The sequence below is a fragment of the Orycteropus afer genome, unplaced genomic scaffold, assembly GCF_000298275.1.
Source record: "Orycteropus afer afer isolate SDZICR_OR568_19922 unplaced genomic scaffold, OryAfe1.0 scaffold00131, whole genome shotgun sequence".
NCBI classification, from domain to species: Eukaryota; Metazoa; Chordata; class Mammalia; order Tubulidentata; family Orycteropodidae; genus Orycteropus; species Orycteropus afer.
Window position 1 is genome coordinate 3,275,261 of NW_006921718.1, and position 14,759 is coordinate 3,290,019.

At 36.5% G+C, this 14,759-nt stretch overlaps 1 protein-coding gene across 1 annotated transcript in view; it reads left to right on the forward strand.

Annotated features, from left to right (window-relative positions):
• SOS1 (SOS Ras/Rac guanine nucleotide exchange factor 1) overlaps positions 1-14,759 on the forward strand; it is a 266,745-nt gene that overhangs the window by 129,447 nt on the left and 122,539 nt on the right. Inside the window, exons 5-6 of the mRNA XM_007945049.1 lie at positions 723-932; positions 6,244-6,387. Of these exons, the coding sequence (XP_007943240.1) occupies positions 723-932; positions 6,244-6,387 (354 nt within the window). The remainder of the gene's footprint in view (positions 1-722; positions 933-6,243; positions 6,388-14,759) is intronic.

Consider the following 14,759-nt stretch of genomic DNA (forward strand, 5'->3'; position numbering starts at 1 on the left):
CAACTCATAGTGAACCCTCCTTTGGTTTCCAAGGGGCTATCACCATGGAAGTAGATTGCCCCGTCTTCCGTCTGAGGAGTGGCTGGTGGGTGTGAACTGCCAGCCTTCTCGTTGGCAGTCAAATACCTTAGGCACTACACCACCAGAGCTCCTAAAAAAACTATAAGAATTATTCAGCTATAAGGTGGTAAGGCCCTGGATTGAGGTGATAATGGGATGCATGTGAAACACAGAAAACTGAGGAATGTGAGATAGGATTTGGAGACATATTAGAAGTAATAGGTTAAAGAGAGAAACAGACAGATAGACACTTATACTGATAGAACTTGTAGGAGGCAGTTTGTGATTCCAGATATAGAACTTTATTTTAGGGAAGGTGTGGAGGAGATGGTAGTCATACATCCCTGAGTAAATATTCTGTGGGCCTTTGGAAATAATAGTTATTTCATAAAACTACAAAACAACCTGAATGTTCATAATTTTAAAAGTTTAATACTTTTAATTTCAAATCATGTGTTGTTGTTTCTTTTGATTTTCATTGCTTATAAATGGAAAAATATAATTTTAAATTAATAAACTGAATTAATTAAGATAATTTATAATCATTTGAATTGTGTGTCTGCTTTTTTATCACTTAAGAACTGTATTCAGAGAACTTCTTAGGACATTTAACTTCAAATTTGATCATACATTCATTATTTTTTGTGTCTACAACTACATAGGTATTGATGGATATGTTTCATCAAGATGTAGAAGATATAAATATATTATCTTTAACTGATGAAGAGCCTTCCACTTCAGGAGAGCAAACTTACTATGATTTGGTAAAAGCATTTATGGCAGAAATTCGACAATATATAAGGGAGCTAAATCTAATTATAAAAGTTTTTAGAGAGCCCTTTGTCTCCAATTCAAAATTGTTTTCAACTAATGTAAGTATTATTGTTATATCTGTGTATATCATGGCACGTATTGTTAAATTTGCATGACCACTTTAAACTTGATTTTGTGTAGCTCATGGTTGCTAATTTGTTAATTTTTTTTAAAATTGTGGGAGTTAATTTTTAGTGACTGTGATCACAAATAAAGTGTTACCACAGTTTCATGAGATTTAAGCATCAGAAATTAAAAGACAAAATCTAAACTAGACTGATGATATAAGTGAACATGAATTCATAGAATCTTCCTTATATTCCAAATAATAAGGTCTCTACCATAGGTAGAAGATTTTTTTATTTTGACTCATTTGAGACATCCAACCAACATTTTATCAGTACCAACTATATTAAAAGGCACCATGCTTGGTAATGGGGCTTCAATAAATAATTCCTGCCCTCAAGAAGTTCAGTCTTGTAGAGACAGAGATGTAAATTTAAGCCACATTACACTGTGACAGTTGCCATAATGGTAGTATGATGCAGTATTGAGAGCACAGAGGAAAGAGCCAGTAACACTGAAACTTAGAGGATTGATTCAGTAGTCATCAGACTAACCTAGTTGGATGCTGGTGATATGCTGAGTAAAAACAGGTTGTAAAAGTTAGTCACAATCTAATTATTCCTGGAACTGTACAAAGAGTGACTGATAAGAAACAGTGCTCAGTACAGAGGCTGGAACTAAGGTTCAAGTTACAGCAACAAGAGAACATTAAAAAAATAAAGGAGTAGATTGTGATGGCTGCAAAGCTTTGTAAATATACTAAAAATGATTGAATTGTTCACTTTAAATGGATGGAATTTCATGGTACCTAAGTTATATTTCAATAAAGTTGTTTAAAAATACAGGAGTAAATGATAGACATAGATTTCCTAGGACACAAAAATCAAGAACCATGAAATTAAAAAATTAATAAATTGGACTTTATTAAAATGAAAAACTTGTTTTTCTAAAAACCTTGTTAGACAAAGACAAGCCACAGACTAGGAGAATATATTTGAAATACATATATATCTAACATAAGACTTGTATCGAGAATATATAATGAACTCTTACAATTTAATAAGAAAAAATGGACTGATTATTTTTTAATGGGTCAAAAATGTGAACACTTTATAAAGGAAGATATACAAGTAGCCAAGAATGCACATTAAAGACACAATGAAATACTGCCATACATTCTTTAGAAAGGCTAAAATTAAAAAGATTGATAAATCATAACATTGAAAAGGATGTGGATCAACTGCTTGTGTGAATATTAAATTCTCACATGACTTGTGATTATGTAAACTGTTATAAACATAGCACAGGAGAATATTTGGACAATTCCTTTTAACATTAGATATAAAACAACCACGTTCTTTTTGTCATTAGCTGCCGTTGAGTGGATTCTGACTCACGGTAACCCCGTGTCTTCAGATTCCATAGTGTTTTCAAGGCTGTGACTTTTTGGAGGCAGATTACCAGGACTGTCGTTGGAAGCTCCTCTAGGTGGGCTCAGACTACCCATCTTTGGCCAGTAGTTGAGGGCATAACTGTGCTACTAGCAAACAATTTCTACTCCTATATTTTTACACAAAAGAAGTGAAAACATGTCTATACAAAAACTTCTTCAAATGAATAGTGATAGAAGCTTTATTTTTATAGCCCCAAACTGGAAACAACCCAACCGTTCACCAACAGGTAAATGGATATACAAATTACATTACATCTATACAGTAATGCTACTCAGCAAAAAAAAAAAAAAAAATGAAGTGAAGTAGTAATACATACAACAATGTGGATAAATCTCAAAAGCATGAGCAAAAATAAGCCCACTAGATGCAAAAGACTATATTTGTTTCCATTATTTGGTATTTTAGGAAGGATCATTATAGTCTGTAACGACAGAAAGCAGATCATTGTTTTCTTGTAGGTGAGGATTATGGGAGATTGGGATGGGGCACAAGGAAATTTCTTCGGATGTTGGAAGTGTTCTGTGTCTCAGTGATGGTGGTGGCTATAAGAGTGGATACATATGTAAGCCCTCATTAAAATGTATACTTAAAGTAAGTGTATTTTATTGTATATGAACCTACCTCAATAAAGTTGACTTGAAAAAAAAATAGTCACAGATAAAAATATTCAAATCATACAATGTTAATCAAATAATTGCAAGTTAAAATTAAAACTGACAATATTCAGTGTGGTAAAACTGTTACTCCCATACACTGTTGATGAGAGGGTAAAAATCACTGCACCCTTTTAAAGAAATACTCACCAAAATTTTAAATATGTATCCCATGACAAAAGTCTTTATCCAGGAATCTAACCTACATTCAGAAGAGGCTGTGGAATAAGGGATATTATTACTAACGTCAGAAGGATCTTGGCCAAAAGCAGAGAATACTAGAAAGACCTGTGTTTTAGTGACCATGTGAAAGTATTTGACTGTGTGATCGTAACAAATTATGGATAATGTTGTGGAGATTGGGAATTCAGAACACTTAATTGTGCTCATACAGAATCTATACGTGGAGCACATGTAAAGCTCCATGTATAGCTCATTCAAGCACAACAACGGAGGACTGTGTGGTTTAAAATTGGAAAAGATACGCAGTGGGATTGTATCCCTTCACCTCACTTATTCAGCGTGTATGCTGAACAAATAATCTGAGAAGGGTGGACTATATGAAGAAGAACAATATGTGATACGCAGATGATACAACCTTACTGCCGAGAATGAAGATGACTCGGAGTACTTATTGATGAAGCTCAGTATGGATTACGTCTGAACGTGAAGAAAATGAAAATCCTTACAGCTGGACTGATAACATGGAGAAAAAAATAATAATAATAATGGAGAAAAAATTAAAATAGTCAACAATTTAATTCTACCTGGTCAATGGAAGCAGCAACCAGGAAGTCAAATAACCTATTGTATCGGGCAAATCTGCTAGAAAAGACCCCTTTCAAGTTTTAGAAAGCAAAGATGTCACTTTGATAGCTAAAGTGTGCCTTACCCAAGGCATGGTCTTTTTAATTACCTCATGTGCAAGTGAAAGCTTGCATGAAAAAGGAAAACAAGAAGAAGAACTGATGTTTTGAATTGTAGTGTTGGCAAAGAATGTTGAATATACAGTGGAATACTAGAAGAACAAACAAAGCAGTCCTAGAAGAAATACAAGCACAGTGTACCTTAGAAGTGACAATGACAAGACTGCAGGCTTGCTTACTTTGGTCATGTCACCAGGGAATACCAGTTGCTCAGAAAGATCATCATGTTTGGTAAAGCAAAGAGTAAAAATTAGGGAAGCCATCAGTGAGATGGATCGACACAGTAGCTCCAACAATGGACTCAACCATACCAATTATCATGAAGATAGAACAGTACTGGGAAACTTCTCATTCTGTTCTATATAAGGTTGCTGTGAGTTGGAGCTGACACTGGCAACTACCTACAGAAAACAACAACCTACAGAAAACCTTACAGAAATTGCAAAGTGTTGTTTTGAGCAGTTTGTATGCATGTTGTTGTTGTTGTTGTTGTTATGTGCCATCGAGTCAAACCCGACTCATAGCGACCCCTCCTTGGGTTTCCAAGGCAGTATCACTACGGAAGTAGGGTTGCCCAACCTTCCTTCCGAGGAGTGGCTGGTGGGTTTGAACCGCCAGCCTTCTGGTTAGCAGTCAAGTGCTTTAGCCACTATGCTACCAGAGCTCCTGTTTGTATGCATATCTGTTTATAATAAAAAGATAATAGAAGAGTAGCATGAATGAATGAAGTAAAACGGGACCATATGTGGATTTACATATGAATTCTTTGGCATTACTGGGTAGAACAAGAGCCTGGAATGTCAGGAGAAAGACTGGATAAGAGAGGAGCTGGGGCAGATAGGAAGTACATATACTTCTGCTGCATCCCAAAGTATCGTTGTTGTCTGCAGGGAAATTACTGTGTGCTGTTTGAGTTGCAAAATGAAATTTAGCTACTTTCCTCATGAAACACTAATTTTAACTCATATTAACAAACTATGGCTATTTATACTTTGGATATTAGGTAGACATTTTCTCAAAAATGAATGAAATGAGCCTGCCACTTAAAGGAAAACAGCAAGCAATATTTATTACCAGTGATAAAATTTGAGCTCTCAAGTTTAAATCAGAATTTTGGATGACTTGTATTTATTCTCACTATTAGTGTTGATTTTAACAGATTTGATTTTTTAATATTATATAGTGAAATGTGTTAACATTTGGATGATCTGTAGAATGTAGTGAACCAATATTTCAAAGTTACCATGCGTGGGTAAATAAGCCATTCACAGTACAGAATAGATCAATGGATTTTAAGGTTACAGTACAAAATCAGTATGGTTTCAAATTTCACAAAAAAAAAACCTTAAAACTTTCTGACTTTTAAGAAACTACCATTTGTTGAGTTTTGGTGTCATATCAAAGAAAGGATATCCACTCCATTTAGATGAAATGCCCAGAATAGACAAATCCCCAGAGACAGTAGATTAATGGTTTTGAGGAGCTGATAGAATGGGCATGAAGTTTCTTTTTGGGGTGATGAAAATATCCTGGACTTAGATAATGGTGATAGTTGCACAAGTTGTGGATATACTAAAAATCATTGATTTGTATACTTTGAAAGGGTGAATTTTATAGTTATATCAATTAAAAATTACATAGAGAAAAGGAGATCCACAATTATTTGGACTATTAAAATAATCCTTTTTCCAACTAAATATTTGTGCAAAGCTAGATTTTCTAAGTATAATTAATTTAAATCAATATATCACAGCAGAGTAAGTACAGATACAGTTATGAAAATCCTGTTATCCTCAGTTACACCAGTTGTTAAGGATTTACAAGAATAGAAGACAATGCCATTCTTCTCACTAAGTGTTTTGTTTTAGAAAAATATACATTTCACAAAAATGCTATTTAACATATAGTGGGTTTATTCTTATTTTTAAATTAATATTTTATATTTCTTGGCTTTAATATCTAATATGGTAAATACTGATAGATATACTGATAGGTATATTTATAAACAAAAGCACTTTGGAGTCCTCAGTACTTTTTAAGAGTGTGAAGGAGTCCTGAGACCACAAAGTTTCAAAGGGAACAACTGAGCTATTTGTTCATTGTACATCATTGCAAAAGGAATTCTTGCTTTGCTTTTATTTATATTTTTTAATGATTTTGAAATATATTTTACATATTAAATTTTGTGATTATAAACTGACTTACTGGCTCAAATTTTGATTTTTATTATTTTATAACCTAACAAAATTAATGTGTTTTTCCCTCCAACAGGATGTAGAAAATATATTTAGTCGTATAGTAGATATACATGAACTTAGTGTAAAGTTACTGGGCCATATAGAAGACACTGTAGAAATGACAGATGAAGGCAGTCCCCATCCATTAGTAGGAAGCTGCTTTGAAGACTTAGCAGAGGTAAGTACTTCAATTATATACCCAAAAAATGTCTGCATAAAAGCCTGCATTTGAATTTAAATTGAAATCTTAATTCTTGTTTCCAGTTAAGGTCATAGATATTAGCATCTAACTACTTAGCTGTATTGCATCTTCTTTATAGGGTCATTATCAACATTTGTTTCTGTTTTACTAAACATAGGACAAGTAGTCTCTCATCATCATAAAAAAAACCATAGCCTATGGGAAGGTGATGACCTTTACAGCCGACACCAAATGGCTTACTATCAAATCTCACATAGAAAGGCTAAGGAAAGTCAACTATATTATAACTTATCAATAAAGATGCCATAGAAGTTGCATCTGAAGTTGACTACCTGTTTTTTGATCCAAAGTCTGCTAATGATTAGTTGCATAACTTTGGACAGTAAACCCCCATGTCTTTATTTGTGAAAATAACAGGACTCAGGATTTTTGTGAAAATTAAATAAAATATATCTGAAATATTTAGTTAACCACCTGGTACATTAGCTGTGATATTATTTAGAATAGGAGTATAGTGAAGAGGAAAATCAAATCCAGGGCCTAGCTGATTCAAACATACAGAATAGAGCACTGTTAATCCTCTCCTTGGATATTTCAAATGCTAAAATATTTGAGTTAGTCCTAATAAGCTAGCATTATACTAATGCTAAGAGTCCTAGCTTTTGCTCTGTTTTCATTCAAAACCCAATTTATCTGTTATTACAACACAGAGTTGAGCTTGCAAATGATAGTTTTAAAATGTGGCTATTAAAAGACTAAGATTTGTAGGCAAACTTGAAAAGAAAGTTCAAGTTTCACATCTACGCTGGCTCCAAACACACAGAAGTAAAGCAGTATTTAAAAAAAAAAGAGAGAGAGAGAGTGTATACATAACCGTTTCTGTTGAGTTCATTCCAATTCACGGTGACCCCAAGTGTTACAGAGTAGAATTGTTCCCTCACGTTTTCTTGGCTGTAATCTTTATGCAAGCAGTCCTTGAGGCTTTTCTTCTGTGATGCTGCTAGGTGGGTTTGAACCGCCAACCTTTAAGGTTAGTTGTTGATCACAAGCTATTTGCATCACCCAGGGACCTGGAATATACATAGCTAGACTTAATCAAAGTAGAGAGTTCTGGTAGTTGGGTGTTTGGCACTTAAGGATAATGAGGACTAAATGTGTTCCATGAAAGGCAGAGCAAGGTTTCTTGCTCAAAATATCCACTTGTAATAGAATGCTGTGGAATCTGCCAACCTGCTACTTACTGAAGGTTTTGTAGAAAGTTGAGGTGGTGAGGCAAAAACACTGCATTACAACAGTAACTTAGCAAAGTGTCTCATGATGCCAGTATGATCACAGAGCCTGAGCCCTCAAAAGTGATTTTAAGATCAAGTTCTGGTCTGTAGGAGTGATCTCAAAGGGATGGGAGAGAAAAAGGGAAACTGAAAATTAAAAGCTTCCCACTAAGAAGACTATAATATAAAATTCCAAGATATAAGACAGATAATACTAATGCTTAAAATGTTACCTAACAAAATAAGCAGTTAGACCATGAATTCACTTCAGAGAAAATTAATTTTATGCAATAGGCATACAAAGATGTTAAAAGAAGACTGCTTAGGATACTCAGAGAAGAAGTAATATGATAGATACACTTAGAAAGACATTGTTTTTTTTTTAAAAAAAGACATTGTAAAACAGAAGCAGGTAGAAAGGAAAAAGAAACAGTTACCAAAACAACAATAACTAGAGATAATAGGAATTAAGTATACAGGCATTGAAACAAAAATTAATTATATAACACATGCCTAGACTCAGTTCAAGAATAAAATTATTGAATTGGAAAACAGAATTGAGGAATTCACTGAGAATGTGATACAGAAAGGCCAAATAGAAATATGAAAGACCATTTAAAAGAAATGACAACTACATTGAGAGACTTCAATATACATCTAATAAGAGTTCCAGGAGAATGATGGAGAAGCAATATTTGAAGAGATAAAAAGAATTTACCAGAAATAAAGATGAGTTCTTATATCACAAATGAATTCTCAATATTGGAAAGGATAATTAAAAATAAACTGACAGCTCAGCTTTATAGTGAAACTATAGAGCATCAAAGATAAAGAGAAAAGTATTAAAAGCTGTGAGAGAGAAAAGAAAATATTGCCTACCAAAGAACTCCATTAGAATGACAGAAGACTTCTATTTGGCAACAATAGAGGCTAGTGGTCAGTTAAGCAATATCATCAAAATGTTAAGGGAAAATTGAGTTTTCTGCCTACCTAAACCTAAGGCACTTGACTGCTAACCAGGAGGCTGGCGGTTCAAACCCACCAGCCACTCCTCGGAAGGAAGGTTGGGCAATCCTACTTCCGTAGTGATAACTGCCTCGGAAACCCAAGGAGGGGTCGCTAGGAGTCGGGCCGACTCGATGGCAAATAACAACAAACTATTACTCAGGTGTGAGGACAAAATGTAAAATAATAAAACTTGCAGAAAATCATAACAGAATATTTTCATGAACTTAGGATAGGCAAAGATTTCTAGAACAGACTACAAAAGCACTAACCATAAAGAAAAGCTTGGTAAACTGGACTCCATTAAATATAAGAACATCTCTCCTTCAAAAGACACAAGAGAACAAAAAGTCAAGATGAATCAAAGACCTAAATGTAAAACCATAAAGATCATCAAAGGAAAAATAGGGACAAACTTAGGGGCCCTAATGCATGGCATAAATACATTTTCAAACATAATTAAAAAAAGCACAAATAGCAGAAAATAGATGACTAGGACCTCCTAAAAATTAAATACTTAAGTGCATCAGAAGACTTTTCCAAAAGAGTGAAAAGAGAACCTGTGGACTGGGAAAAAATATTTGGCAATGGCCTATCTGACAATATCTCTAAAATTTATAGAAAACTTCAATACCTCAACAATAAAAGGACAACTCAGTTAAAAAATGGGCAGAGGACATGAACAAACACTCCACCAAAGAAGACATTCACACAGCCAACAAACACATGAAGAAATGCCCACGATCTTTAGCCATTAGAAATGCAAATCAAAACAACAATGAAAATCATCTCACTCCAGCAATAATAGCAAAGTTTAGTAAGACAGAAAACAAGAAATGCTGGCAAGGGTGTGGAGAGATTTGAACTCTCATATATGGTGGGACTGTACAATACTGTCATGTTGGTGGTGGTGGTGGTTGTTATGTGCCTTTGAGTCAGACCCAACTCACAGCAACCCCTCCTTGGGTTTCCGAGGCAGTATCACTACGGAAATAGATTGCCCTATCTTCCTTCCGAGGAGTGGCTGGTGGGTTTGAACCGCCAGCCTTCTGGTTAGCAGTCAAGTGCCTTAGGCACTATGCTACCAGAGCTCATGTTGGTAGGACTGTAATATGGTACAACCACTATGAAAAACAGTATAGCACTTCCTTAAAAAGCTGGAAATAGAAATATGATTTCATCCAGCAATGCTATTATTCGGTATATATCCTAGAACTATATAAAGAGCGTGGTATCAGGAAAATCACTAACTTGATAATAGACATATATCCCACTTTTGTTATGTTACCTTTCCTTTCACCCAAATCAACACATTTTCCCTCCCCTCCCTTCTCACCCCTGGTAACCAACAAAGAAAATTTCCTTCCCTTTGTAAAACTTTGCTTGATTTTTTATAACAATGAATTCATATATGTTTGTCCTATGATTGACATATTTCACTTAGTATAAGGACCGCTGGTGGTGTAGTGCCTAACACACTTGTCTGCTAACCAGAAGGTTGACAGTTCAAACCTACCAGCCACTCCTTGAAAGGAAGATTGGGCAATCTACTTCCATAGTGATACCGCCTCGGAAATCCAAGGAGGGGTCGCTATGAGTCGGGTCCGACTCGATGGCACATAACAACAACAACAACCCTTCCGTAATGATACTGCCTTGGAAACCTGTATGAGTCGGAGACAACTCAGCAGCACATAACAGCAACAACAACATCTTCCAAGTTGATCCATGTTATGAGGTGATTCACAGATTCTTCATTATTCTTTAATGTTGCGTGATATTCCATTGGTAGGAGCTCTGGTGGCATAGTACCTGAGGCATTTGACTGCTAACCGGGAAGGCTGGTGGTTCAAACCCACCAGCCACTCCTCAGAAGGAAGGTTGGACAATCTACTTCCGTAGTGATACCACCTCGGAAACCCAAGGAGGGGTTGTTATGAGTTGGAGACGACTCAACAGCACATAATAACAACACAACAGTATTCCATTGTGTGTATGTACCACAGTTTGGTTATCCATTCATCTGTTGATTGGCACTTGGGTTGTTTCATCTCTTTGCTGTTGTGAATAGTGCTATGATGAACATGGGTTTGCATATATCTATTCACGTCCTGGATCTTATCTCTTCAGGATATATATTCCTAATAGTGGGATTGCTGGATCCATCCAATGGTATTTCTGTTTCCAACTTTTTAAGGAAGCACCATACATTTTTCCACAGTGGTAATACCATTTTACAGACCCACCCACAGTGTATGAAAATTCCAATCTCTCCAAACTCTCACCAGCATTTCTTGTTTTCTGTCTTGGTGAACTTTGGTATTATTGCCGGAGTGAAATGATATCTTGTTTTGATCTGGCTCTCTCTAATGGTTAATGATCATGATCATTTCTTCATGTGTTTGTTGGCTGCCTGAATATCTTCTTTGGGGAAATGTCTATTCATTTTTTAAAAATGCCCATTTTTGGATTGGATTGTTAGTCTTTTTGATGTTGAGCTGTTCAAGTTTTCTATAAATATTAGCAATAAATCCCTTGTCAGATATAGACATGTACTAATTTAGATGAAGGGAGAGACATTATACAATAAGGGGATGATCAGCACAATATCACTAAGGCAAGAAAGAAACAGAGAGGTGCCCAAGAATTACAGATAACCAAGGGAAATAATACCACATACACATTCATGCTGTATCAGTAATAAACAATCTATGAATGAATACATAGGCAAACTGAACGGGTATAGGTACGCTAACTGGACTACACCCACAACCATATATAGGTTTGGCAGAGGATATTTCTACATAGTATTTATATGTGCTTTAAATATATCCATGTATAGAGTAGAGTAGCCCAGGGGAAAAGTTATGAAAACTTCTTTGCTATAACCAAACACCTTGAGGTAATAAATCATTGGGCTTAAAGGACTAATGTGAACCTCACCCTCTTTGACCCTGAGACCAGACTGCTCTGAAAGGGTTCACAATAGAAAATCCTGCATAGAGTGGGAGAAAAATGTGGAACAAAACTCAAAATCATGAAAAAAGACCAGGATTACTGATCTAATTGAGACTTGTGGAACCCCTGAGACTGTGGCCCTTAATCACTCCTCAAGCCTGGAACTGAACTCAGCCCAGTTGCTCCACTTCCAGCCAAGGGATAGACAGGTGTATAAGGTGAACAGTAGCACTAGAGGGGTATGCACTCCTTGGAACAGTCAGCCATATGAGATCAAAAGAGCAGCTTTTGCCTAAGGATAAAACTAAAAAGGCAGAAAGAGTAAGAAAGGACAGTTGGAAACGAGAAGCACAGGGAGGAAGTGGGAAGACCGATGATACACTATGGGGATTGCAATCAATGTCATGAAACAAAATGTAGATGAATTGTTGAATTCCAATTGTTGAAAACCAATTTGCTATGTAAACTTTCACTTAAATCACAATAAAGAGTTAAAAACAAACGAACAAAAAATCACAGTGCTGCTAACATAGAGAAATGGTTGCAGCTGCATATTGACAGGAATTTCCAGAAATGCAAGCTGGATTCAGAAGAGGACGTGGAGCAAGGGATATCATTGCTGATGTCAGATGGATCTTGGCTGGAAGCAAAGAATACTAGAAAGATGTTTAGCTGTGTTTTATTGACTATGCAAAGGCATTTGACTGTGTGGATTATAACAAATTATGGATAACATTGTGAAGAATGGGAATTCCAGAACACTTCATTGTGTTCATGAGGAACCTGTATGTAGCCAAGAGGTTGTCATATGAACAGAACAAAAAGATATTGCATTGTTTAAAATCAGGGAGGGTGTGTGTCAGGGTTGTATCCTTTCACCATACTTATTTAGTCTGTGTGCTGAAAAATAATATGAGAAGCTGGAACATATAAAGAAGAATGCAGCATTGTATTGGAGGAAGATTAACTAACTACCTGCAGTATGCACATAATACAGCCTTGCTTACTGAAAGTGAAGAAGACTTGAATGAAGCACTTAGTGATGAGAATCAAAGACTATAGTATTCAGTTGTGGATTACACCTCAACAAGAGGAAAACAAAAATCCTAATGACTGGACCAATGAGCAACATCATGATAAATGGAGAAAAGATTGAAGTTGTCAGAGATTTCATTTTAGTTGGATTTGCAGTCAACATCCATGGAAGTCGCAGTCAGAAGATCAGACGTTGTATTGCATTGGGAAAATCTGCTGCAGAGGACCTCTTTAAAGTGTTGAGAAGCAAAGATGACATGTTGAAGACTAAAGTGTGCCTGACTCAAGCCTTGGTATTTTCAGCTCTGATGGCATAGTGCCTAAGGCACCTGACTGCTAACCAGAAGCCTCACAGTTCAAACCCACCAGCAACTCCTCAAAAGGAAGATTAGGCAATCTATTTCCATAGTGATAACTGCCTTGGAAACCCAAGGAGGGGTAGCTCTGAGTCAGATCCAACACGACAGCAGTGAGTTTGGTTTTTGGTTTTGCATGTATGTGAAAGTTGGACAGTGAATAAAGAAGATTGAAGAACAGTTGATGCTCTTCATGTGAATTGTGCTTTTGGTGAAGAATGCTGAAAATACCGTGGACTGCCAGAAGAATGAACAAATCTGTCCTGGAAGAAATGCAGCCAGCAGTTCTGGTAAGATGGTGGACTAGGCAGAAAGACTGCACAGACCCACTTCAACAAAGAAAAGGGAAATCAGTTAATACAGAAGATAATCCTGGACCCCTGAGCCTTGAAGGGAAGTATATAGAAGTGGACTAAACCCCAGCTAGCAGAAGAATTTGCATGAAAATACCAAAAGAAGAGACAGACGGAGCTGCGGTCTGGCAACGATCCTGAGCAATCCTGACGGCACAGAGAGCTTGGAGATTCCCGAGTGGTGGTAGGACCTAAGAATTAACCTAAAAATCAGCCCTGCTAGCCAGGGACTGCACTGAGGACTGTGCATGGTGGCTGGGGCAAAAATGGAGAAGGTGAAGAGAAAGGCGGGCTGAGCTGTGCACTTTTGCTGGTCCGGAGGCTGCCGCCATTTTGAATGTTACAAGCAGCTAGACTATTGGATATTGAAAGAGAGTGCTCTCTGAGATTCCAGGGGCTTAAGAAGAGGTTCGGCTTTCCAGCAACCCCAAGGACACTCCAGACCTCCAAGACTGAAAAGGTGAGACATTCCTCTTGTTACTCTTATACCCCACACTCACTTGGTGAACAGAGGTGCAGCAATCCCCCACTCCCACCCACCTTCTGGGCCCACAGTAACTCCATCACAGTCTGTGTGCTCAGACGGAGCCTGGGTGTCCTGCCCTGTCATCCACTGATTTTTTTTTTTTCTCTCTTTTTTTCATTTTCTTTTTCTTTCTTCTCTTTTTTGCTTTCTTTTTTCTGGTGATTAGTTTGCTTGTATTTGTCTGTTTTAAAACTATAACTATTAATATTTTTGTCCTTTTTACTATTAATCTTATTCTTCCCCTCCCAGGTCCTAGTTGTCAGCTTTTTTTCTTTTCCCTGTTCCTGGTTGAATTTTTTTTTTTTTTTAATTTAATTTTTTTCCCTTTTTTCTCATGGTTAACCCCATTCCTTGTTTTTCTTTTTGCATTTTTCCCATTTTTTTCTTCATTATTTTCCTTCTCTATCTTTTTTCTCTTAGTGCCCTATCACCAGATATTGCAGGTTTTCTTGTCTTTTCTTCTTCTCTTTCCCTTTTTTCTTTTTTAGATTACTGTTCCTTGCATGATTACATGGTGTACTTTTTGTCCACATGCTTTTAGTTTTTTGATGGTTATTCAATTGTAATTTTTGTCTGAGTGGGAGACAACAATAGTCCCCGTAAGACACAACTACACCCACAACTCTTGCAACTTCACTTACTGAGTGAGAGCCACTACCTCCTTCTCCACCAACGGGCCAATGATAAAAAACCACCAAGAAAAGCTGGAATCACCCTTGACTGCTCTTTACAAACAGTTAACAGAGATCTAAATACAACAATGCCACGATGCCTTGGAGACAACAGACCATCACAGTCCACACAAAGAAGCAGAATAAAGTGGTAGAAACAAGGGAGCAGGATA